At 38.0% G+C, this 26,810-nt stretch overlaps 1 protein-coding gene and 1 long non-coding RNA gene across 4 annotated transcripts in view; one reads left to right on the top strand and one right to left on the bottom strand.

The window, feature by feature from the left end:
* DBX2 (developing brain homeobox 2) overlaps positions 1 to 11,468 on the bottom strand; it is a 37,199-nt gene extending 25,731 nt beyond the window's left edge. For all 3 annotated transcript variants that reach the window (XR_012494003.1, XM_019748352.2, XM_074325808.1), the window contains exon 1: positions 11,048 to 11,468. Coding sequence is in view for 2 of the 3 variants with exons in the window: in XM_019748352.2 (XP_019603911.1) it covers positions 11,048 to 11,468 (421 nt within the window). In the remaining variant the exon portion in view is untranslated. The remainder of the gene's footprint in view (positions 1 to 11,047) is intronic.
* The window catches only part of LOC141570109 (uncharacterized), a 67,444-nt gene continuing 51,388 nt past the window's right edge, over positions 10,755 to 26,810 (top strand). The window contains exons 1-2 of the long non-coding RNA XR_012494004.1: positions 10,755 to 11,067; positions 11,370 to 11,564. This is a non-coding gene — a long non-coding RNA (uncharacterized LOC141570109). The remainder of the gene's footprint in view (positions 11,068 to 11,369; positions 11,565 to 26,810) is intronic.

The following is a 26,810-nucleotide window of genomic DNA, read 5'->3' as shown; positions in this document are numbered from 1 at the left end:
CACTGTGAAATCCCAATTAAGTGCTCCATTTTTTTTACATGCTCCTACTTTGACATAAGTCAATTGCTAATCCAGCTGAGCATGTGATTGCAGGCGTGTTGAATGGCATTGGGAAATAACCATTTAAAATAATGCAATGCATTGAAAAATATATATTACAATTTAAAATATTTGTAAACCACACACTTTTTAAAGCAATGAGCAAAAACGGAAATTCAAGTGTGATTAAAAAAAAACAAAAACCCAAATGACAAGTCGACAGATGTGTTAAAACTTTTGTAAGCCATTAAGAACTACTTTGAAGATGTTCTGAAAAGAGCAGAAAACAAGGCAATTTCATCCCAGATGATATGCGTTTCAAAGCCTATCAATATATTCTAGATGTAGTCACTTTATCATTTATCATGTTAGGAACAATTCATTGTAGGCTTACTGAAAAATACTTATAATAATATTTAAGGAGTGCCTACTATATGCGAGGCACTGGACTGGCTACGAATTTAACACATACTGTCTCATTTATTCATTAACTCTCATTTATTCATTAACCGGGCATGCATCGGAAATGTGATGACAACTGTTTTTAGCCTTTTTTTTTTTTTTCAAAAAAGGACAATAGAAACATCAATATTTTAGCATAATATTTCGTTATTAACCATGAGGACAAGGATTTCCTGCACAGAGACTGCCAGATTCTTATTCAATGAGAGCTGGAGCCCAGAAAATGGAGATGTGTCATCTTCCGAGCTTTCCGTAAGAGAAAAACAAATGGGCTTTCCTCAGGAAAAAATGCGCACTGTCAGGTTGACAGCATGACATTATGTTCTCTTAGCACAACACTTCAGGATACTCCAAATGTTGTGTCCTGCCAACAAATCTGACCTCCAGTTTCTGTGGGAAACTGTTACAAGTTATAAACAAATGACTTAACATTTTTGGAATTAAACTGTCCAAATCCAAATGATTAAAATCACTTATTCACAAAAATCTTGATGAACTTTTCACTTCTTAATCGGATATTCTGACCTTTCTGAGGACACAAAATCAAAATCTCTATTAATTATTTTGAATGTTAAGATGGGAAATTAGAGACAACTTGATAACGAACTGGCCTGATTTTTTAAAACTTAACCAACTAGATGGTTCTGTGTTATTAAGTATCCCACAGCCATGAATGGTTATAAGCCAAGCTACAGAGAAGTTATTTCTAAAGTTCTGTTGTGTAGAAAGCAAGCAACAAATTTTTAAACTGTTTTTTGTTATTTTCATTCTTCTTTACTGATGAAGAACAATGGGTATCTAAATGGGGTGAAACCGTATTCTTTTTATTGTCAGTACAAACTATGGTACTAACTTGAGCTGACATTTCAAAGAAAGAATACTAAAGACCACTAATAAAACCGTCGAATAAATTTCAGAAGCCCACTGCAATGCTTTGCCATTTGGGCAGACATTTTAAGAAGGATAAAGAGAAATGAGAAAAGGTTCTAAGATGTCTTACTAGGCATCACAGGGTCAAAAATACCTCTGGGAAAGAATAACGGGGAATTAAGTAATTTCAAAAGGATGATTTTAATGACTTCCTTCAAGTGCTGAGTACATGGGCAATGGGAATAAAACCATCTAAATTTCTCACCCAATAATAATAAACAGTTGAACAGACTATCTGAAGTAGAAAGGATCTAAAAATGAAACTATGATGAACGGCAACCATTTATCTTGAGTCGTAAGACCTAAGAAATATCAGTTACCTAATGATGTATTATTTATCACAAACCTGGAAATAATTCATTTATGCAATCCACATGCAAACTTGTCTTCAATCGCAAGGGAGAGAAAGTTAAGTAAGCTCATCCTTTACCTTTTTGCCTATCAGAAAGCAAAAGAAATCAGGTTTTTTGTTTGTTTGTTTTGTCTCGAGTATTTCAGAGACAGAAAAACAAAGGTCTTAAAATTTTGATACAGCTCAGGAGAAGAAAAACGACATGCAGTGTCTACTTACTTGATTCTGTCTTTTAATTCCATGCAAATAATATGTATTGCATATATATCAAGTGCACATAATGCACTGTGTGTTCAGACTAAAAAGATGAAAAAGGATAGTTTCCCCTCCCTGGAAGAATTTCTATTTTTTAATGTTAACTTACAGATTTTGAAACTGCTGATCAAAAAAATGAAATTTACATTTCATTTCTCCCTACTCCAAATTTAATGTTATTCTGTCAAATATGAGGCATTTCCCAAGAACGAGATGAGATCTGAAAAAATTCATACAGTGTGTTTCCCTCACCAGTGGTCCTCAACCTTAATACATATCAGAATTACCCAGAATGTTTTTCAAAGATACAGATGCTCAGGCCCCTCACCAGTTGGGTTAAATCAGGCTGGCTAGGAGTGGGCCCCCTAGCATAGCATTTTTTCCAAAAGCTGCACAGGTAATTATAATGTATAGCCCAGATGAGACCACTGAAAAAACACAAAACAATGCCTGACATGTAACCTCTACTTCTACCATTATTATATAATTTGAGATCAACTCTAAAAAAAAAAAAAAAAAAAAAAAGACAACAGCATGGTCTGACTTCCACTGAAATGCAGAAGCCAGTAAACAGAAAAGAATATTAATAGGAAGACTTTGTCAAAGAATGTTTTAAGCAGGAAAAACATCTTAATCTGGACCTTGGAAGGTATTTGGAATGGCAAAAGAAGAGAAAGAAGACATCCCAGGAAGGAAAGATGGCATGAACAAAAAGAAAGAGGGCAAAGATGGTGGTTATACAGGGGGCAGTTGGGGAGACCACCCTGTCTGCTGGGACAAAGCCAAGGGAGTGAATATTAAGTAATGTGGTTGGAGGAGCTAAAGGCGGCTGAGGAAATGAAGGTCTTGAAGGACAAACTAAATATTGTTATTTGATCTGATAGTCAAATGGGGATAATTAAGGTTTTTCTGAATAGCTTGGTGATGTAACGAAAGCTGTATTTTAGAAAATGTCACCTGGCAGTAGTGGATGAGATGCGGTAGAATAAGGGGTGGGGGTGAGGGGGCTAAATGGAAGGAGCCTACTGCAGTGGTAACATGTTGTAGCAATACGGTGATGATAATCATTTATTTGGACACTCCCACTATCATCTTCTCCTATGTCCTTATAATACCAACAGATGGGTCGGGTCTGGTTTCTTCCCAAGCTATGGAGCCCTAATGCATTGCAATAATCAAAGGTGGTCATTACCTCTGCTGCCTCTCCCTTCAAGAAGTCTCTACTAGAAAGCTCTGAAAAAAATGAGCTAAATTTGAGGAACTCCTTTTCTCTTCTTTTTTTTTTTTAATGAAGTTGATGTCACAGAAGAGTACCCATAGCACTCAAAACTTAGAGCCTTAAGGTAGGCTCCGTGGGATCCCAGTTATACCACTCTATGTGATTCCTTCATTGGTGTGCTACAGCAGGAGATAGACCTGGCAGGAACTGTGTCTGAAGACGGTTATCCTGATTTCACCCTGTGGCAGATATTAAATGGCTGAAAATTATTTGGTGCTCCTCCCACTGAAAGGTGGTGTCTATTTCCCATTCTCTTATATTTGGGGTGTTTTTGCTGCCTTGCTTGACCAAGGAACATAAAAGAAGTGACATTCTGGAACTTGCAAGGCTAGGTCATACGAAGCATTGAGTTACTGCCTGAGTTTCTTAGAATGTTTGCTCTTAGACCTCTTCCTTTCAGAACCCAGGCACCATGCTATAAGAAGCTCAAAACACTTGGAAAGTCCAAGTATAGATGATGGAACGGCTCTAGTTGAGCACCCAGTCAACAGCCAGCATCACTGTCAATCATGTGAGTAGCCATCTTGGAAATCCAGCCCAGCTGAGCGTTCAGATGACGGTAGCCTCAGCTGATATCTAACTGCAGTGAGATTCCAAGTGAGAACCAGCCAGTTGAGCCCAACCCACAAAAATGAGAGAGAAAATAATAAATTGTTCTTTTAAGCCTCTAAGTTTTGAGATGGTTTCTTACACAGCAACACCTCTTTTACCAACATTTACTTATGGTGGAATGATGGAAACAGGTCCTTCACATCTTTCCCTGTATGTTATCAGTGGGCTTTTGAGCTATGAGTTTGAAAGTCAAATGCTGATCCTAACATCTGTTCTCATTTTGAAATGAGGAAACAGGCTCAAGAAGATTATAAACGCTACTAAAACCAGCTCAGAAAACGACACAGTATTTTTGAAATTTACCCAATTTGCCATTTACGCTTTGGAGAAAGTGTTAGCAAACTTTTACCATAAGGGTCAGACAGTAAATACATTAGGCTTTGCAGGCCATGTGTTCTTGGTTGCAACTATTCAATTTGTAGTGCAAAAGCACCTATAGAAAATATGTAAGCAAATAAGAGTGAATCTGTTCCTCCTTTAAAGAATCAGACTGTCTTTTGGTTTCAGACACTATTGAATTGGTTCAAAACACCCCAACTCAATCCTGCCCTAGGTTAGTTTATTAGAACTTGCCAGCAATCATGATTTTTATTCTTTTAATGTACATAAATCTTCTCAAAGAATAGCTTTCTATCTCCTTCACATATTTTAAGAAGTATTAGAGATTGAAAAATTTAAAGAACAAGACATTTTGAGTCCTCTCAAGAGGACTGGTACAGATGTATACACTATATATTCTATTTCTGATGGTCACTTAGAATTAATACAATTAATGTTGTTATGGCATGGTGCCGGAACATGCGAAAGAAAAGTGAAAAACCTAGTTCATCTTTGGACTATTTATACACAAGAAGACAATGAAATATTCAGCAATAAATAGAAAAAGACTTGAAATTCTTTTTCTTCCCTTTTCTTGGATGCTTTGGTTCTGCAACAAAAGTCTAAAAACTTATAGAGGTGTTTTGATCTTTGACTTCAGAGATAATTTTAGTGCCATAAGTTTACTGTTCACATAACTCACAGAAATGTGCCCCTGAAACATTCCTAACCAACAGCTGGTTGGTTGACAAAAATGAATAATGCTATTAAAAATGAAATCTGTAAATGCAATTTTATGTAAAGTGATGAACGCTCAGCATTGCCAAATCAAGTATTGACTGGAGGCTAAAAAGAATGAAAGGGAGAGATTTCATTAAAAGTGGAAACATTACTGAAAGTAAAATAAAATATTCTGGAATAAAATATACAAGGGTCTGGTAAGCATATTATATGTTAAGGCAAAAATCCAACTTTTCACTAAGAGAGTATAAAATGGAAGCATGATCTAATGAAGTCTTGAATAGGGATTCTAACAAGCATTCCTAGATAAAAATCATATTGTTTCTTTTTACAAGTTGCCTTTTTATTCCTGACAAACGCCAGGTATATTTGAATGAAAACTTAAAATTATTTAACTGAATAAAAAATTGTTAAAAAACTTTCACTATGAAAAAATAAATCACTGTAATTAAGAAAAATATTTTAGAGTCTCTGTTAACCCAAGATTAAGTGGACAAACACTATATTAAGAGTTATATATCAAGTCCTCTTAAAAGATGGATTCTAAAGTATGGATAACATCAACAACAGAAATAGGGTGGTGGAAAATAGGTTGAGGGAGGAGTTGATGAAGTACCATGTTTCCCCGAAAATAAGACCTAACCAGAAAACCAGCCCTAGAATGATTTTTCAGGGTGACATCCCCTGAACATAAGCCCTAATGCGTCTTTTGGAACAAAAATTAATATAAGGCCCAGTATTATTTTCAGGGAAACACAGTATGTATACCCATCTCACCCTAACATAAGAGCACATTTGTGTAAATATTTTAAAGATGATAACATTTCACTTCTGTAAAAAATTTTCATGGAAAAGAATCTCAAAGTATTTTAGGAACACATCTACTACCTATGTTGCTCCCTTACTTACAAGTCACTACCATTTCTATCATTGTTCAGCAGCAAACCTAACCCTAAAATGTCTTCTTACAACAAAGAGACTTTTTTCTCCTGGCACAAGAACGGGAAGGAGGTGGCACACTCAAAGAGGAAATACAACGGAGTCCGATGCACAGCTCTGGTTCCAACATCTGAGCCACATTTATCTCCAACAAATGTGGATAAAATCACTGTTAATCCTTTCAAATCACCCACAATGTATGGCATCCTTTGGCTTCCTGCATGTCACCCTGAACTCTGAGAATCCTACATTTATTTCTGCATAAATCCACATGCAATTTTCTGAGCATTCTTATAATAAAATAATCCTCAAATTCCTAAAGTGAATAAGAGTTAATGGGAAACTTCTAAAATGTTCCTACTTGCCTGCTGAGTTTACTCCTGTTTTATTAAACCTCAATAGCTTCAATACATGTTAACAGATTGAGATTTCCTGTTGTTCAAGTGAAGTAGAGAAGCATGTTAGGGGTTGGGAGAGGGCTAGGTGCTCAAGTCAGAGGCAAATTAAACGTGCTTAACTTGCTACCTTGTTGTAGTTCTGACTCAGACAGTATTTTGTAAGGAGTGTGGCTTACTCAATGAGTACCAGAAGTAAGGAGACTATTAGCTTTATTGATTCTCTTCACTGCAAGAACATCTCCTTGAACCTGAAGGAGTTTATTAATTTGAGGACCATATAACAATTTGTTCAGAGATGATTCCTCATGAACTATGTAAAAGCTATTAATATGTTAATATAAATCTAAAGATTTGCTAAACAGATTACAAAAAAAATAATCAGATGTAGTAAGAATGTGGTGTGGTATTATCTACAAATTCCACCAAAGGATGGTTGGGGCGCTTGTGTCAGCAAGGAACCACTTGAATGGGCCCCATCATTATCCTTGTCTGAATTCTCCATTCTCTTTATCCTGTTTCTAGGTCAGTATCATCAACATTCAAGATTCTGTGATTTTTATTTGCCAAAACAAGTCTAGTGCAGTGTCAGCAAAAATAAATGACAAACTGGCTTAATAAATCATATCACAAAGTCTTCAGTTGAACTGGAATCCCCATTTGGGGCACAGATCCATCTTCTCCTCCTTGCCCCAAGTGCCTAAAATGTCAAGAGAAGCTACTTTATTTCATACTTTCAGTGTATCTCAGTGAAAGTGGAAAAAACTACCAACTGGAGACGAAGTCATAAGTTTAAGGCCATCAAGAATTAACAGGTAACTAGGGACTGGGACTGGGAAATGGACAAGAAAACTAGAGTGCACATTAAATATTAATGGTAAGAAACAATCCCAACAGGGTGCCAGAAAAAATACTATGGATCTGGTTCCGTTTCCGTATTATACAGTTTAACTTACTTGACAAAATTGCTTTAAAAACAGAACAGTTCAATTTACCTATCCAGAATAAACATTTGCTTTTTAATCCTTTTATATATAGCACCTGAATAAATTCAGGAAATTATCTTTATGTTAAACATTTTCTAAAATGTTTAAAATAACAAATGTTACTAAAAAGCAAGGCTATTTGTTACCCTTTTTTTGAAGATAACTGATGTCATAACCAAAAGAAATTAAAATTTTTAGCTTATTAAATTTCAAGACCCTCTTTTATATATAAAAACATGAATATTTTAATCTAACACAATATTTGCTAAATAATGATATTAACAAACTTCTGGGGAAGGATCTCTGATGATTAGGATATACTTGTAAAACCTTCTGGTTTCCACTAATAAACTATAACAGATCTAAGATGTTTTTGTTTGTTTTTTCCAGATACAACCCCTGGAGGTGAACCTTCTTACCATCGATTATTGCACTAAATGTGACCCTTTCAAGCCTTGAGGAATGTTCTTTGAGTTTTAAAGTTTTTAAACTACTCTATATAAAAAAAAAAAAAAAAAACTTGGCAACATAGAGCTACTATAGAGTGTTCCTTTTCATAGGCTAAATACTCAAATACTTGCCAATTTTCAGGGACAAAGCACTGACAGCTATACTTTCATCTATGACCTGTAAATAAATCTGTGTTACTGTTTAACTGTCACCACCTTTCAGGCACATAGCAAGATAAAGGGGAAGGGCAATTTCTTTTATAGGCTCAAATACAAAATCACAATCTGATTTATTATTGTGATACATATAATTGGTTATCCCATTATCCCTCATTAGTTTCTCATAGTTGATGAAAGACTAATCTAAGGAATATAAAGATTTGGGGCAATTTTTGTCTCTTTCACAAGTTCACAGATGTTTAAACTGATACTTCAGACAAAAACAAAATTAGGAAGTGAAATAATCATTATAGAAAAAATTGGCCTGTTATGAGGATTAAAGCAGCTAACAATTTAAAAAATGCTTGGTAAACTGTAAAGCAGTATAGAACATGCAATGTAAGCCCTACAGGGCAGAGACAGTTATCTGATTTGTTCACTAATTATTCTAATGGCCTAGCACAGAGCCTGACACACGCAAGACACCCAGTAAGCATTTGCTGAAAGAACGAAACATATTGTACAATTAATAGTGGGTAACAAAAATAATGAAGCAGAAATGCATCCCCTCGTGGTGCTGTATTTCACCAATACACTTAAAAAGAACTCTGGGTTTTCTTATTCAACATTTAGACTGGTACAATCAATAAATTAAGGTTGAAAAAAAGTGGGCAGTCAATATGCTGACACAATTAAAAATCACATTTTGTGATCCACTCCTAAGTTAGTTTCTAGAGGATCAGAACTGGTTGTTCGCTGCCATTTCAGAAATACGTATGTAAGGGGGAGAGGGGTGGTAAATGAGGGTAAATGGGATCAAATATATGGTGATAGAAAGAGAACTGACTCTGGGTGGTGAACACACAACGTTACATAGATGTGATGTTACATCAATGATACATAGATGATGTAATACAGAATTGTACACCTGAAACCTATGTAACTTTACTAACCATTGTCACCCCAATAAACTTTAATTTAAAAAAAGAAACATTTTTATCTTTCTGAAAACAGTAGCTTTTCTATCTCCTTTATACTCTCTACAGAACACAATCACTATTTCCTCCTCATCTAATTTTCATGTGATATCTAACATTGTCAGCACTCATTATAACTTCATAAGTCTGCACAGTATAAAATTCCTATAACATTCAGTAAGGCAAGAATCGGTCATTTAAATAAAACTGGACAATGTTCATAAAACTACATTCTTTGTCAAAATATGAAAATAAATTAATGTAAATGCTGGTTCTAAGCAGCATATTTATGGGCACAAATTTATGGGGCTTTAATTTTCTTATGATATTTTTCTACTTTCAAAAATTAAATGCATTCTTTACAAGAATGATATTTTGAAACAAAACATTATTTCTTCAAATAAAAGTTAACCTAGGAGAACATCAAATTTTCAATGCGGACTAGACAAAATATTAGGAAAAATACATGCTTAAATTATATTAGAACACTTCAAAGGAAAATATCAATTCTTATACTCTTAATTACTCCAAAAAATCATTGTTGCATTTTGACACTTTCCTAAGTATACAAGAATGAGTATGTTGTGAAAATGCTTAAAAAGTATAGTTAGGAAACCCTTTTCCCAATTAATTGCAATCTTTTGAATGAAACAAATAGGTATCCGACATTATTTTTCAGTTATTAAAATATCCGCATTTGATTAGCATTTGGTTTATTTAAATTTAATTTGTAAAATCTACAAAGTTTAAATTAAGTAACTTTCCATTGTTAAGTAGCCAATCATGATCAGGAGCGATATAAGAACCGTTGAAAAATAACTTCTGCGAACACAATGCATCAAGTTATGCAAATCACTAAATTTTCTTTAAAATGTTATTTTTATGAGACAACACGAATTATCTATTAACTCTTGTCTATGTAAACCTGCTTTATGTTTCTAATTTTCCTACTTTACTTCAAAAAGAACAGAATGGCCCATATTTCCAAGGCACATAAACTTTGCCTTAACTATATTTGTTCCTCTCCCAGGGTGCAAAAAGGCTTCCTAGAATTTAGGTTTTACACTATGAGTGCGATCGGTGCTCATATAATTATATTTGTTCCATTCTGTTAGTAACCATTTCAAACTGAAAGACCAGGACAGGTTCTAAACATGTTAAGTTCTATAAAGCCATTAGCAATAAATTTGATCCGGCAGTTTACTGGGACAATGGAATTTGCTGAAAAAGCGTCGATTAGTCATTCTGGACAAACCCATCGGGATTAAAAGAATGAGTTAAGATCTTCTAAGGACGCAGACAAAAATAAAATAATCATAATCCAACTAGACCTCAGTTTCTGAGTCTCTAAAAGGCTTTCCCCCTTTTTACTACCAATTTCAGCAGCCCCTCCATAGTCTTTAATAGTTGACTAAACTGTCCGCTTCTTCCCACTCACACCACCTAGGTTTTACACGGGAATTAAAACAAACCAAGACTGCCTTTCTTTGGGTAAATTCCCGTTTAGTGGTTGGTGAACGTCCTACTCCAGGTGCCTATTCAGCTGGTTCAACTCAGCAAAGAAAAAGTCGGCCTTGATTTCCTTGCGCCTGTGATCCAAAATGTGAGGGTAGAGAAAGCCAAAACCCTGCCCAACTCTCCTTCCAAACACCTTTGCGAGTGTTCTTGAAGGGCCCCGACCATCGCCAACAGTTTAAGAGGCAAAAGCCCCCAAAGCGGACCGCGCGAAGCTCTCCTTGCCAAGAACTTTCCAGGGAGCTGGGACAGAAACACTGAACTTGGGAAATCCCTTGAAATTGGTCCAGCCCAGAGATCTAGGGACTGGGACTGCCCTTTCCTGCTAACGACGAGGTGCCTTCAGGGTTTCTCTAGAAAGACCTGGAAATGCAGGTAGCCCTATCACTTGTTGACAGAAGTGGACAGAAAGTTGATGGTATGGGGTGAGGGGAAATCACAGTGAGTGGTGGTACCCTTCTTACCCCCGAAGTGGCATCCCCACTAGAGCTCTAGATGTTCTAGGAAGAAGGTTCGAGGCCAGAGCGGATTTCAACGCACTGAAGCCCGAGCGCCCTCCGTGCAGTGCGCATTGCCAGCGCGTCCAGGTCCCGGGCCAGGTGGCACTGGACGCGGCTGGGGAGGAGAGAGCTGGCTCACCTGGGGCTGAAGGCTGGAAGGTACAGTCTCGGTCCCCCGGAACCCGGCCTGGCAGCCTTACGCCGTCCGCCGACGGGCTGAGCACTTGAAAAGCCCACCGCGTGCCGTAGGGCGCCCCGCCGGGGCTAACTTGTTCGGCGGCAGGGCACAGCTTCAGGGGAACCGGGCTGGCAGGCAGGGGCCGAACCTGCGCGCCCGCGGTGGTGGCGGCGGTGGCGGTGGCTAAAGCGGCCACCGGGCCGTGGGGCGCGGGAGGCTGCAGCCCGGGCGGCGGGGCGCCCCCAGCCCGCAGCAAGTTCTCGATCAGGAAACTCTTGCCCAGGTTGCCGAATCCCGGCGCTGCGGGGAAGTTGAGGAGCGCGGAGGAAGCCACCACGTCCCAGTACGCCCCGGCGTGGGCCGCCACGGCGCTGGGGAGCATCGTACGGCGCCCGCCGGCCGGCCGCACGCCCGCCTCTAGCTCGGACGCCCAGGGGAAGGACGACAAGGCACCGAGGACGCCGGCCGGCTTGCAACGGTATTATTTATTTGGGTCGGGCGTTTTTTTAAAGGATGGGAGGAGTGAATGTGGGAGGGGAAAACTGTGCTTTTCTCTGGCCCGCGGCATAGGCTCCTGGGGCACCCGGAGCGTCCCTCCCGCTCTCTATGCAGATCCGAACTTTTTTTTCTAGAAGGCTGGAAGGTGTGTCCAGCTCATCCATTCATGTCACCCAGCCCACAAAGTGACAGACGCAGCCAACAATGAGGGCAGCCCCGAGAGTCCGAGCTTTGGCAAGGGGAGGGAACGCGCAGCGGGCGGAGGTGGGCGTGGAGGCGACGTGAACCCGGCGCGCTCCCCCGTCTCTCAGCTGCCCCGCTGGGCCGCGGCCCTGGCGCTGGAGCCCGCGTAGCCTCCGGGGCGCGAGGCCGCTTAGACGCCGGCGAGGAGAGCGCGGAGGGCGGGAGGCACTCGCTTCGGGAGAGCGCTCTGTGTTCCACCTGTTAGGGGACCCCTGGCTCTCCAGGGTCGATGTGACTTCTTTAGGATTCAAGGGGCATGCATTCAGGGAAAGTGAACGCAGTCGTGTTTGAAAGGGCTGTAAGTTATCAGAGAGACCCCAGTGTTACTGAGACTCTTGTGGTCCTACGGATGAAAAGTTACCTTTAAAGAGTGGGTTGGTTGCGTTTTGGAGACCTTTTAAGAAATGTCTCAGTGCCCAGTGATTCATTTCCGGTCACTTTTAATAAGATTTGATGTCGTGTTCTGAATTGGGATGGAAAGGGAGGGAGCTTTGACTCCAGGGTTCAGAGACTTAGCAACTGTGTCCGCTAGTGCTCAGCCTCGTCCCGATCCCGAGCTGTGCCGGTGTTCCCTGACATCTGGGGCCTCTCCAGTTAACTTTCACAGGGAACTCTGAAGGGTGAGGGCAGACAGTGTCTCCAGGGGAAGGAAAATGCTGGTGATTTCAACCATTCAGTGTTCATACTCCCAACTGCTACTATCTCCTAAAGGTTGTAACTTCCTCCATTTAAAGAAGTCTTCGTTCAGTTACTTTCTTCCACTTTCCACTGTCTTCCCAGCCTTGTCTTCACATTATTCTCTGCTAGTATCTCCTCTCAGGATCTCTTTGTGGCTTCTTACCTTTTTTATTTTTATTTATTTATTTATTTTTTTTATTGTCTTTTTTTTTTTTTTATTGTCATTTTAAGAGTCTGGAAAAGGAAGGCAGATAACTAAGTTGGTCAAGGCCATGTGAAATGGGAAACCCACAAATAAAATTCAAATCTTTCCACCCCTGGGTGTGCCCTCGGAGGGTCCCCTTCCTCTCCTCTGGTCATTTTCTTACACATGACCTTAACCTTTCTTACCCTATGCCCATACCTGCCAAGCCCTGAAGGCATTTAAGTCTTCCAACCTGTGCTGCACCTCATGCTCCGGTTCTAGCACTCCTGGGCATCACAGCATGGAGTCTGTGTATCTGTGACAGTTTTGTCTCTGCCTTCCACTCCCATAGGAGCCAACTGCAGGAACGATTGGAAGAGACTGTGCTTACATGAAGGACTCTTCCAAAAGAAATCCTGTCCCAGCACTCAAAAAATTCCAAGTAATTTAAGTACCTGGCAAAATAAAAATTTATTCTTTCATAAAAAACAATGATTTAGAAATCACTCCATAAGAGATGAACTAACAAATTTTTATCTACAGAAGGGGATCTTAGTTGGAATTGGTTAAATGGCAAAGGACAGATGGTTGGGTCCAAAACCCGGAAAGTAAAGCCACCACCACGTCGTCCTAACCAAACATGGTTGGGTCCTCCTCCAAAGAGAGACCTCGTTGAGAACACTGAATTGCTTAGGATTACGGTTCCTCTCCACCCCCATCCCCCAGATATATGGGTATTTTTCAATTTATTAACAGTCTGCTAAATAGAGATTGGACAAGTGGGGGAAAAAAAGTGTGTGGATGTGTGTGGTTAACTTCTTTTAACCACAAGGCAACTTTAAAGGTTGTCATTTGGTAAATTATATCCCTGGAGTGTTAAAACTGACTTCTTTATCAATTAATACTTCCTATTGCCACTCTCCTGTGCAAATTTTGATGAATTTATTTAGAATAAGGTTTTTAAAGGATGTCTGCAAAGTTTGATGTCATTATGTAGTGTTTTTCTCTTTACCCTAAGAATATTTTAGTCCCTAGCTTCAATTTACTTAAAAGCTGGCTGCAGTTGCCAGGATGGTAAGATAAATTCCCTTTTAGAAATTCACCTGGTTAATTTGTGTTTCATTTACCCTGAGTATGTTCAAAGCTTTTTAAGGGTCCTCCCGCCCTACCTGCTGCTAAAGGGGAGGGAAGCTATTTGCACGGCTGGTGCATATTGCTAATATTCACTCACTTACTGATTTAGTGAACAGACCCTTACTGAGCATTTCATATTTATTTAGCACTTGTGGTGGTCCTGAGAATATATAGAGAAGAAAGGTCTGGTCCTTGCCTTGTAGGCATTCACAGCCTAGAGAGCGAAAAAAATAAATAACACCTGAGAAAGGACCCCTAATTTTGAAGGGAAGGTGTGAGAAAACTTCCAGAGGAAGTCTTCCCTAAACTGAGTCTTTAAAGGTGAACAGAGGTTGGTGATAAGATATAAAGTAGTAACCTTTGCAATTAGCAAGTAAAAGAGATATTACATCATCACTGCCGGTCCCCTGTCATAGCCACCATTTATCCAGTATTTACATTCTGCCAGGTATATTACTAAACACTTTATAAACATTAACTCATTAATCTTCAGAATAACCCTATAAGTTTGGTACTATTATTATCCCAGTATTACTGACAGGGCACCGAGAACTTCAGTAACTTTCCTAAAGCTACACAACTACCAGTGATGAGGCTGAGATACAATCCAAGCCAGATGAGTCTAAAGCCTTGGAACCTTTAAGTTCAATAATCACCCTCTTCACAAACCTGATTTGCCATGCCATGTGGTGTCACCTGGCCATGCAAAGGAAGCTGAAAAACAAGTATTCCATTTTTCTTTAGTGGAAAGTGGCAATGCAGATTTGAGTCAAGAATAACTGTTGGGTCAGCCAACTTGCCACTGCCAGATAGGAGGAGGCAATTGGTGAAATCCAGACACAAAATGATGTGGAATTTAATAAAATTAATGGCAAGAAAATAGAATGGAGGGGATAAACATTGCAATGATTGAATCTATAGGCCTGGATAATGCAGTTCTCAACTGGGGATGATTCCCTCCTTCCCCAGGGGACATCCCGCAATGTCTGGAGATAATTGTCACAACATGGTGGAGATGGAGGACTTAGATACTGGCATCTAGTCGCTAGAAGCCAGGATACTGCAAAACTTCCTATAATGAACAGGACAGCTCCCACAACAAAGAATTATCCAGCCTTAAAGATCAATTGTGTAGTGGTTGAGAAACCTCGGTTATAGAAGATGAGGGAAGAATGTAGGATCCAGTTTAATGACTAAATAGATGTGCACTTATCTAGATGGGGACTTATAAAATGAGGAGCAGCTTTTACATGGGGGTATAAACAGAAAGATACAGGTAGATGTTCTGGTTGTTTATGAAATCTTTCAGGGAGAATCATGTAGTGAGAAACGAGTCAAGAGAAAAATGCTGGGGGATACCAACATTAAGGGGTGGGTGAAAGAAAGAGCTGCTGAGAAGGAGACTGAACGCAAGCAGTCATGATTTGAAGATAGGAACCAGGAGAATGAATGGTGTCATGGAAGACAAAGGAGAGAAAATTTCAGAAAGGAGGAATGGCACACTCGTAAAGAACTGCTATAGGCTCAGCAATTTCTTTTTCCAAGTGGACAAACAGCTACAATGCATTTCCCAGCCTCCCTGTCAGGCTGTGTGTAGCCAATGAAATAAGAGGAGAAGTGAAATACTTTGTATTTCTCCTCCACTTCTATCCCGTGTTAACAATAGACACAGTCCTCCACACTCTGTGCTCTTCAGCTGCCAGAGGCAGAGGTCCAGCTGAGGACTCTTAAGTCCCCAGGAGATGGAACCACAGATGAAAGGAGCCTAAGTCACTGAATCACCACTTGGAAGGCCAACAAAGATGAGTAAATCATGACACAAGGAAAAAATAAACATTCATTAGGTAATGCTGTTAAGCTTTAGAAGTTGGTTTCCATATCCTCACCTACCTTAATTAATACATTGACGCTGTAAATGCCTTAGACCAATAAAAGTAACTTGATCTTTAGTTTCTTACGCAACAGCCTTTTCTTGGAGAGCAAGGGAGACACAAACCAGTTTGTGGATGATAGAAGAGCAACGCAAGATAAGGAAGTGGGGAAGTAAAGGTTGAAGAAACATAGGGGAAAAGCTGAAGGGAGTCACAGGTTCAAGAGAATATATTTATAAGAGGAGAGAAAAGAGGTACTACAGACAGCAGGCAGAAGGGAAAAGAGAGATGGGGTGTTTGACAGAGCGAAGAGGTTTATCACAGCCCAGGCTGTGTGGGCTCTTCACTTCTTGGTAAGGAATTGTTCTGGGCCCAAGACCCATTCTTCTGCAGCCAACTGAAGATGAAAGACTGCATGCAGGAGGCTGCCTTTCTTAACAGTTACCTTTAACTAACAGTTACCTTCAACTAACACCAGAGGGTGTTTTTATAGCACAATACACATTATGAATTATTTTTTTCACCTGATGAATAAGTGGTACTTAAGATATGGAGGAAAGCATTCCCACCTTCACAGTGAAAGCCTATATTCTCCAGGATGGAGCCCTAAGGCTTAATTCTGAACCAGTACAGTGTTCCGTGTCTGACTTGGAGAGCACGTTGCCTAAACCCGACAATGATGTCAGCAGCCTCCCGGGCCTGGAACTCTGTCACCTTTCCTCAAGTGAATCTTTCATGCAGGTTGTGAACCTGAAAGGTTCAGAGATGGGCTTCATCGAGTTTACAAAACATATGACTCTTTCTGTAACTGTTTGCATATAAATGTTTAAATGTGTTAGAGAGTTTAGTCTAACACTTGCTTTCACACCTGGTAGAGGGGTTATGGAGATGGCTCTATACTGCTTAATTTGCTTAGTTAGCTATTAGAAGCTTAGTTAGCTTAATTTGCTCAGTTGGCTATTAATTTGCTTAGAAAGTATTAGCTATTGATATTTATGAAAATGAACCTAATAATTGAGAATGACCAAAGAGATTTGGGTCACTTTGCTGCAGTGTTTTCATTCCTTAAAGAACTGCTTTGACCTATGCTGAGATCTGGTTCAAAAAAAAGAGCATCTTCCAAACTCAAATGCCTTCCAGGTCAGATTGGTAAAAACCTACTGTGTAGCCAGGTGTAAAATAATAGGGAATGTGAGTTAGCTATTAAAGGAGGGGGATGTGGAAAGGAGGTGAGAGAGCCTGCCAAGCAAAGCATATGCCTGAACGTATGTTGTCATTAGGCTGGAGAAAGAGGTGGGGTCAGATCGTGCCTTGTATACAGCGCTCAGGATTTTGGACTTTGTCCTTAAAGCAATGAGATGTGATTATATTTGCATTTTAAAAGACCACTCTTGTGGAATGGAGACTGTGCTAAAATCTGGATAAGACTCTGGAGACTATTAAAATAATCCAGATTAGAGATGCTGGCAGTTTGGGCTGGGTTTGTGGCAGTGGTAATGGGGAGAAGCAGTAGAATTTGAGAGATATCTAGGAGGTGGAATCGATTGTTCCGTGAATTTAGAGTCTGAGGATGTCTTGTCTTTCCTGAGGAACTAGTGTGCTTGGTTTTTACCTATATTTCTCTCCTCTCCAACCTCTCCTTAGTTCACTTTAGGTCTCTTATGATTAGTTTGATGGCTATGTTGTATGGGTACCATCTAGTGTGCTTTCGCAAATTCTGTAAGTAATAAATACAAAAAAAACAGGTAAATCTTTTTTATTTTAAACACACTTGCTTACAATAGTTCCACTAAGAATTGGACTTCTGTAGTGAAGTCTAAAGAAGCTCTTCCCTATTCCTCCATGAGCAGCCGAATTTTTCCCTTTGGGCAGGAAAATCTCTGCTTGGTGGAGAGAGAAGCCTTCTCATAACCCTGGTAATATGGACTCTGGATGGTGAATTCCAGGATGAATTTCTGACCTCTCATTGGTAGTCTCTGATCACCTGTTCCAAGAATTATACTGCTTCACAAAGAAGATGTGATTGTGAGGAGCTAGGTTCTGTTTTCAACTGAAAGGAGGAGGTTTAAGGGAACCATTGTTGCCTTTTTAGTAGCCACTGGAAACATAGCAGGTGCAGGGTTATTCAGGGAGAAGCAAATATTTCCCAATAGCTGACAACTCTGTAGATTCTCTCCACAGCCCAACACCCACTCACAACTCAGAGCTTTGGGCAGATTACATCCTAACCCTCGAATTAGAGGGAAAAAATGCATTTTAAAGAAAAGCACAGGAATATGTTAAGAAGTACATTCAACTACTTCAATAATCATGAGTCAATGCATCCTATACATCTCTATACTTTCTTGAATATTCTCCTATTCCCTCCATCCCACCTCATCCCCAAATACTCTTGGGTCTTTGTAATAAATTCTAAAAATCTGCATTACCTCTGAAAGACATTTATAAATATGTTTTTGATTTTGATCTGTGGGACTCATGCTCTTACTGTCCTACTTTTTCTACACATGTCTTTTCTGGCTGGCTCTGTTGGCTTTTTGTGTATTATTTTGCCATGCTTCAGGCATTGTCTGTCTCCGTGCCCGGCATTCTACCTTCAAGCTCTATTTTACTGACTTTCTTCTGTAACTGGGAGACTTCCCAGTTTCTTTCCAGGCCATTCAGTTTATTTGGCATTACTTGCTCATTGATCATTTCTAACCGCTTTCCACTTGTGCCGCTTGGCCCAAAGTGAAATGTGAGACTATTGAAAGATTTTGAGGAAATTGCTCTGGATGCTGCTGAGCTGCAGTCTTTTCAACCGTTTCTCATTATCTCAGGGTACTCAAAGTCACAGGTGCCTCTCATTCATATTGAAATCTTACAAAGTTTTTTGGTTTGCCCTGAATTACTGCTTTGAACCAACGGGTGGATGCACATTGCATTATGAATTTTGTCATGTTCCCCAATGTTTACATCAAAACAGTCCCTTCACATGAACATTAAGATTTTTACATCCACTGCCAAAATTATGACGTACACACAGAGAAATTAATCCCTTGTGAAGCTCTGCTCTAAGTGTATAAATCCAGGCTCTCCAAACCAAATTTAGATGTGTTAATCTCCTTGCTTTAGGGTGTTATTTCTCTGGTAAGAATTTGCCTCATGTAAAATATAAGCATTTTAGACAAATAAATGAAAGTTAACCCATAGAGTTTTTTCCTAGTGTCCCAGTCCTCTTTTGAGTTTCATAGCTTTCATTTATTTGGAAACTAGAGTAATATTACACATTTTCTGAAGTAATGCTTGACAGTTATGTTACTCAACTGCCCTCCCCTTTTTTCAAATTCATACCTATATTTCACTCTCTATCATTTTATCTGCTAGTCTCCCCCAGCCCCATTCCAATACATCTGCTCTAGCTACACTTTCTTCCTTTAGCCTAAACACCTTTACTCTCATTCAGCAATGAACTTGTTAAATGGCCACCACTTAAATGGATGATACACCAACATCTTTCATTTATTCTTTCATTGCAATATCGCCGTACAGATTGCATTATTCAATCAGTTATATTCTTCCAGTGTCTCCCCTTTCTAATAGAGTATAACTACTAATTCTCTATTTTTGGTTCCTGTTATATTTGAAATTAGTAAGTTTTTATTTCTTTAAAATATTCTACAACTCTCATTTCTTACTAATTCAAAATGGCCTTCTCCTAGTCAACACTGCATCAATGTCAGGTTTTACTGTACTTGTTCCAAATATATATATATGTTCAAAGACAAGGATAGGCTAGGTTATGCTCTGGTAACACAAGACTCCAAAGTCAAAATGGCTTAAAGCAATACAGGTTTATGTCCATATTTGGTGGGCTATAGTTCTCCTCCACATAGAATTAATTCCTGGACTCAAGTTAATGGAGTAATTCCTGTCTGAAACATTTCTGGCTTTTTGTTAGAAGGAAAAGAAAGTGTAGCAAAGCACATACTGACTCAAAGTTTTTGCCCAGAAGGGGGCACAAGTCACTTCTGCTCACATTTCATTGGCCAAAGCAAGTCACATACCCATGCTTGAGTTCAATAGAGTGAGGAAATAAAATATTCCCATAGGTAGAGGCACTGTATGTTTGTGAACAGTAAGAAAGTATACTACAGTATCCTAATCATATACCACATTTCCCCGAAAATAAGATGTAACTGGAAAATAAGCCCTAGCATGATTTTTCAGGATGACATCCCCTAAACGTAAGCCCTAATGCACTTTTTGGAGCAAAACTTAATATAAGACCCAGTCTTATTTTCGGGGAAACACAGTAACATATGACAATTAATTAGAAATCAAAGCATACAATACTGCTGGGTTGTAAAAATAAAGGAAAATATCATGATATAAAACAATAAATTAAGTTTTATTATACAAGGAATTCTGATTGGTTCAGGTGAGTAGTAACAAGGCCTCCTAATAATTCAATTATTTATTTAGATACTTATGTCATTTCTTTTTCTTTTATTTCTATTATATGGATTTTTCTTATTTTGCCTAATATAACCTTTAAATTGAGGCAGCAATGAAAACATTCACATTTCCTAGTGATATTTTTATATAATATAGATCACTGATGTCAGATTTTTAGATATTTTAAATTGTAGCTTAAATTATTCTATATAAACCACATTCTTTATTTCTTCAGTCATTAAAATAACATAACTACTTATTCTCTAAAAATATGTAGTTTATGAAATATTCTAGCTAAAAATAGGAGAACTAACATCTCCCCCATCATTCATTTTTTTGAGTTGGAGATATTTACTTCTATTAAATGTAATTACAGATAGGCAAGAGATAAGTACACTTTTTAAAGGTGAATTAATGCCCTTCTCACCTATAGCTACTACTTACCAAACATCTGCCATGTTTGTTTATGCAGAAATACTTATTAACTGCCCCAGTGCTTACTATGGGCAAGGCACTGGCGATAGTATGGTGAATAAGACAGAAATGGTCTCTGTCCTCGTGGACTTTAAATTCTAGTTAAAGAGAGAGAAAATACATTATTAATTAAATGAATAAAATAATTATAGATTGTGAAAATTATAAGAAAAAATGAAATGGATGCTTAACTTAGAGAACTAATTGAGATGGACTGAATATATTCCAAAATATATTTTGGAAATAAAATATATAAATTGTGTTGATGGATTGTATGTTCAGGATGAGCAATAGGGAGAAATTGAGGATCACTCAATGTCTGGCTAGATCAGGTGGGTGGATAATGATATCATCAATTCACATTGGAAGGAGTAGAAGAAAGGCAGGTTTTGGAGCGAGACAGAAGCAGAGGGCTTCTATGTTTGACATGTTCAGCTTATGAAGCTTATTAGATACAGAAGCACAAACATCAAATAGAACAAGAGTGACTTATAATATATGATGCATAATACGGTGGTATAATATGCATAATGCTATATATATTGCCTGCGTACGTATAGAGACAGAGACAGAGTACATTTAGAGATAGGACAGAGGAGGTGGAGCCAGCAGAGAAGATAAAGAAGAACTGGAAAACTTTTTCTGTAAAGGGTCAGATAGTAAATATGTTAGGTTTTGCAAGCCATAAGATCTCTACCACAACTACTAAACTCTGCAGATATAGTAAAAAGCAACCATTGACAATACAGAAATGAATGTATATGACTATGTTCCAATAAAACTTTATTTATGGACAGAATTTGATTTTCATATGTTTTTACATTTCAAGAAATATCCTTTTAATTCATTTCAGCCATTTAAAAATGTAAAAATCTTCCTTAACTCACAGGCAGTACAAAAGCAGGTGGTGGGCCAGATTTAGTCCATGGGCTATAGTTTGCCAAGCTCTGAGGGAAACCCCCATGTGTTATTTACAACTGTATTAAAAATTACCCCAAAACTAACAACTTAAAGCAACAAATATTTATTTTCTCACAATTTCTGTGGATCAGGAACCTGAGCTCACCTTAACTGAGTCCTCTGGCCCAGGGTCTTTCACAGGCTGTTGGCCTGGGCTGAGTCACCTCAAGCCTCAACTGAAGGGGGTCTGCTTCCAAGCTCACCCAGGGGTGGATGGCAGAATTCAGTTCCTTTCTGCCTGTTGTCAGGAAGACCACCTTTATTTACCTGCAACCTGGGCATTTCCATAGGGAAACTAACAACATGGCTGCTGGCTTCTATCAAAACGAAAAAAAGTGAGCAAGAGGCAGTGAGAGGATGGAAGCCAGAGTCTTTTTGTAATCTTATCTCAGAAATATCCCATCACTTTTGCTATATTCTGTGCATTTAGAGGCAAGTCACTGGGTCCTGCCCACACTCAGGTTGAGGGGATTACACAGGGCCATGAGTACCAGGAGGTGGGGATCATAGAAAGCCATCTTAGAGGCCACCTGCCATACACAGAGAATGTGGTGTCACACACAGGGGCTTAGAGAGGGGTGTGGTTCCAGGATGCAGATAGGGTCAGCTGTACTAAATGTTGCTTAAAGGCTTAGAAAGATAAGAATGGAAAAGTATTTATTAGGTATAAGGGGTTGATATGAAGAATGAAATGTGGGAGAGTTAAATAGAGATGGTGTGAAGTCCACTTTCAACAATTTTTTGCTGTAAAACAGAGTCTAGAAAAGAGACAGTTCTAGAAAAGGCTATGAAGTAAGGAGGTGTTATGGGGGGAGGGCAAGCAATTCTAGAGTATGACTGTACGTTGATAGGAATAGTTCAGCAGAAAAAGAGAAATTATTGATGCCAGGGAGAAGAAAAACTGAAGGGTCCTTAAGAACAGAAGAAGTGATAGGATCCAGGTTACTTGTGGAAAAATGGATCTCATGGAAGGGAGAATGCATCCTCCATTGTTACTGCACAGAACATGAGAAGAGATATCGATGCAAGCAGTTTGTCAGTTTGGTGGTGGATAAATAAAGGAGTTCATGAATAGCTTTTATATATTAATGAAAGTAATGAAAGTGTGATGTGGAGCGAACTGGTATGGAGGTTTGAGGATAGAGATGTAGATGAAACAGAACGCTGTGTTTTGGAAGGCAGGAAAGTAAACCTACTAGAAACACATTTTAAGATTGCCTGGTGTGGGGGGTGGGAGATGAGGGTAAGGGGGATTCAAATATATGGTGATGGAAGGAGAACTGACTCTGGGTGGTGAACACACACTGGGATTTATAGATGATGCAATACAGAATTATACACCTGAAATCTATGTAATTTTACTAACAATTGTCACCCCAATAAATTTTTAAAAAATAAAAATTAAAAAATTAAAAAAAAAATGATTGCCTGGCATGACTGAGCTTTGTGTTCATGTTTTTAATGTCATTCAGTCAGCCTGGACACTTGATTTTCTACAGTAACTTTCAACTGCTCAAGTTTGTGCATGGAAAAAATGGATAGTTTGAGGTTTTGCTGACACCTACAATGAGGAGATGGTATAGAGACACTGAGTCTATTAAAAAAGGAGTAAACAGACCAGAGAATCTAGGCCATAGAGAAATAAAACTAGGCCAGACAGTGAGAGAGTGGTGAAATAATAAAAAGTGGATGCTTCTTTATGGAAACATGAGATTCAAATGAGAAACTGACCATTTAAAAATACTTCTCTTAAAGTCTCAATAAGAAGATATTTTACATGTGAAATCTATGTTTAATCTTGAATTAGCTTGATTTGATGGTTTTAAATCACTCAAAAAGGGGGTTTTCTCCTTTAAGAAATATGATACTAAAATGAAGGAATGATTCACTGTGAGAAAATAATCATGAAGTTGTAAAAAAGACATTTGTGATCTTTAAAAGGAAAGGGAGGTTTGATGAGGACAGGTAGGAAAGGACCAGCTGGAGCAGTGTTTCTCTTCATTTTCTAACTCCATAATTTCAAAGCCCGGATCGGATGTGCATAAGAACCATCCATGTAGATCTTGCTAAAACTCAGATGTCAGGCATCACTCAACACCTTCTGAATCAGAATTACAATCGGTACCATTAACAATCACCCCAAATGTTTCTGAGGGACAGTGGAGCTGAGTGTAATCCTTACCTGGCCTGGCAACTTCTGCTTCCTGCTTCTTGGAAGCAAGTCACCGTAATAGTAGATATGCCCGAAGACCATCATACTGAGGGAAGCCCAAGCCACATGAAGAGGTCCCAGAAAATGAAATGCTGCTTATAGAGAGAGGGGCAGACAGGGAGAATCAGAGAGAAACAGAAAGACAGACACTAAGACACATCAAGGCAATGGACATGTGAATGAGTCATTTTGGATGTCCAATTAATGTCCCCCTCCTTTGGGTCTTCTCTATCTGCATTTAAATTTGCTCAAGCTTCTCCTATATAACAAAGTAAAACTCACCCCTGTTTTGTTTGTTGGATTCCACATATACAAATGAAATCTTTCTCTGCCTGACTTATTTCACTTAGCATAATACCATCAGGTTTCAGCCACGTTATCAAAAGTGGAAAATTTTCATTCTTTTCTATGGTTATGTAATATTACATTGTATGTATGCATGTGTACCACATCTTCTTTATCCATTCATCTATCAGTGGATACTTTGATGAATGAAAAAACAAAACAGAAACAAATTCATAGATACAGAGAACAAATTTGTGTTGCCAGATTAAGGAATGGGAGATGAATGAAAAAGGTGAAGGGATTAAGAAGTACAGATTGCCAGTTATAAAAACAGTCACAGGAATGTGAAGTACACTGTAGGGAATATAGTCAAGAATATTGTAACAACTATGTATAGTGTTACAGACGAGTACTAGACTTATCAGGGTGATCACTTCATAGATTATATAGTTGTCTAATCAGTATTTGTACACCTGAAACTAATATTGTATGTCAACTATAATTGAAAATTTTTTTAAAAATTTAGAACTATGAAACAAATAAATATAAATAGAAGTATTTAAGAAGGGACTAAAAAATTCTCCAGAACTAGGCCTGATTAAGGAAACAATTCCCAACAATTTCCTATGTCCATCTTAAATAGCTAAGTTAGAGATTGTTTTACCCTACTAAAAGGGCTAATTCCGTACAACATGAAGTGTCAACCATGGGGCGTATTTCTCCCTGGATGGCCAAAAGAAAGTTGTGTGTGTGTTATCTGTTTGTAGTTGCAAGGTACTATATATGTTCATTACATCAAGCTGTTATGTAAATATTTCACAGCCTTGCAAATTATCTATCTGTTTGAATTTTCAATTACTGAGATTTATTTAAAATGTCCCATTGTGTTAGATACTTATTTCTCTTTGTAGTTCATATATATTGGGGGGCTAAAAAAATGTATACAAGTGGACACTTCGGTCAATATTGCTCGAGCAGTAGTTCACCATAATCAGAAGTGTCTGGACACTGATGCTAACCACTTTGAGCACCTCTTATAATTGCAGAAGTCAAACGTGAATTGTGTTCATCTTTTGTTGTTGGTATATATTGAGTATTACAATTTTAATACAGTTTTTTCCTTTCTTAAAATGTGTATACATTTTTGGCACCCTCTGTGTATAATTTATATCTTCCTTCTAATGATGTTTCAGCTTTAAAGTCTGTTTTGTCTAATATTAACATAGTTGCACCTTATTTGTTTGTATTACTACTTTTCTGCTATATTTTTACATTCATTTAGTTTTAAGTATTCTATGTCCTTATGTTTTAGATGTAGGTGGATTTTTAAAATCTACTTGGACAACCTGTTATTTAATTAATGAATTTATCTCATTTATATATCTCAATGTGATTGCTGAGACTTTCAATTTATTTCTACTATTTTGGTTTTTGCTTTCTACTTACCTTTCTTTACTGTGAGTTCTCTTTCCTTTTTTCTTGCCTGCTAATGGATTGATAATATTTTTTTTATTCCCTTTTCTCTCTCTCATGGACCAAAAGATATGTACTCTATTTCTAGTCCATTAATCATTAATATCAACATTTTAACATTAATCTAAAGTTAATGAGTATCTCTGTTGTTGTCTTGAACAACTTAACTCTAAATACCACTCTACTAACTTACATGCTATTTTCTGCAGTATTTTCGTTCCATCTTGTTTTTATACCCTGATGATTGATTATTTACATATACTCACCCAGTTACACATTTATTACTTACTATTCGTTCTTAAATATCATTGATTTTTTTTTATATTTATAGTCCATCTTTATGAAATATGTCCTTTTTTCAGTGAATGGAAATTGTATTGAAAATGTCTTCCGTTTCCTGTCATTCTTGAAGGTTTAGCTGTGTATAAATTTTAGATTTACAGTTGTTTTCTATAGACTTTTGGAGATGCTATTCCATTGTCTTTAGTATTCTCTGGTTACTGGTACAAAGTCTGCTGTTAGGCTAATTGTCATTCTTCTGTCAGTAATCTGTCTTTTCTATCTTGGTTTGTTTTTAAGGTCTCTCAGTTCCACTATGACATATCTAGTGGTTACTTTTTTCTTTTCTGGAAAACTATCCTCAGAATCTGTAGTACTTCCTGAATATGATGAGTCATGTATTTGATCAATTCTAGAAAGTTCTCAGCTATTATCTCCTTAAATATTACTACTGTTCCAACCATTCTTTACTCTCTCGTATAATCCTATAAAACCAATTCTAGACATTTTTTGCTCTGTATTTCATTTCTCATATCTACTTTTTCGTCATTTCAGCTCTTCAGTCTTCTAGGTAATTTTCTTATATCTATATTGCAGACACTATTTCTGTCTTCAGCTGTTTAATTTGCTATTTAATTTGAATTAGGGAAATTTTTATTTAAATGATTACATTTTCAATTTTAATTTGGTGTTCTACTAGTTTTCTTTTCAGATTTTCCTGGCCAATTTAATAATATATTGATTATTTCTCATGTTATAATTCTTTTAAAAATGTTTTTAAACAATTTAGGACTACTTGTTTTATGGGTTCTATAAATAATTCCGTTATCTGAATATTCGAAGGTTCTGTGCTTACTGTTTTATGTCATATGAACTTTGCTTCTGTTAGATTGCTTTCTTATGTATTGCAATTTTGAGTTGTTAAGTCATTTTTAATAGAGTTGTATCTAGTAGAACTCCACTGTTATCTGACTTTAATGTGGATCACTCTAGAGA

Source organism: Rhinolophus sinicus, linkage group LG02 (genome assembly GCF_036562045.2).
Source record: "Rhinolophus sinicus isolate RSC01 linkage group LG02, ASM3656204v1, whole genome shotgun sequence".
NCBI lineage: Eukaryota > Metazoa > Chordata > Mammalia > Chiroptera > Rhinolophidae > Rhinolophus > Rhinolophus sinicus.
Note: the sequence above shows the minus strand (reverse complement) of the source record. Positions and strands in the feature narration are given on the sequence as shown.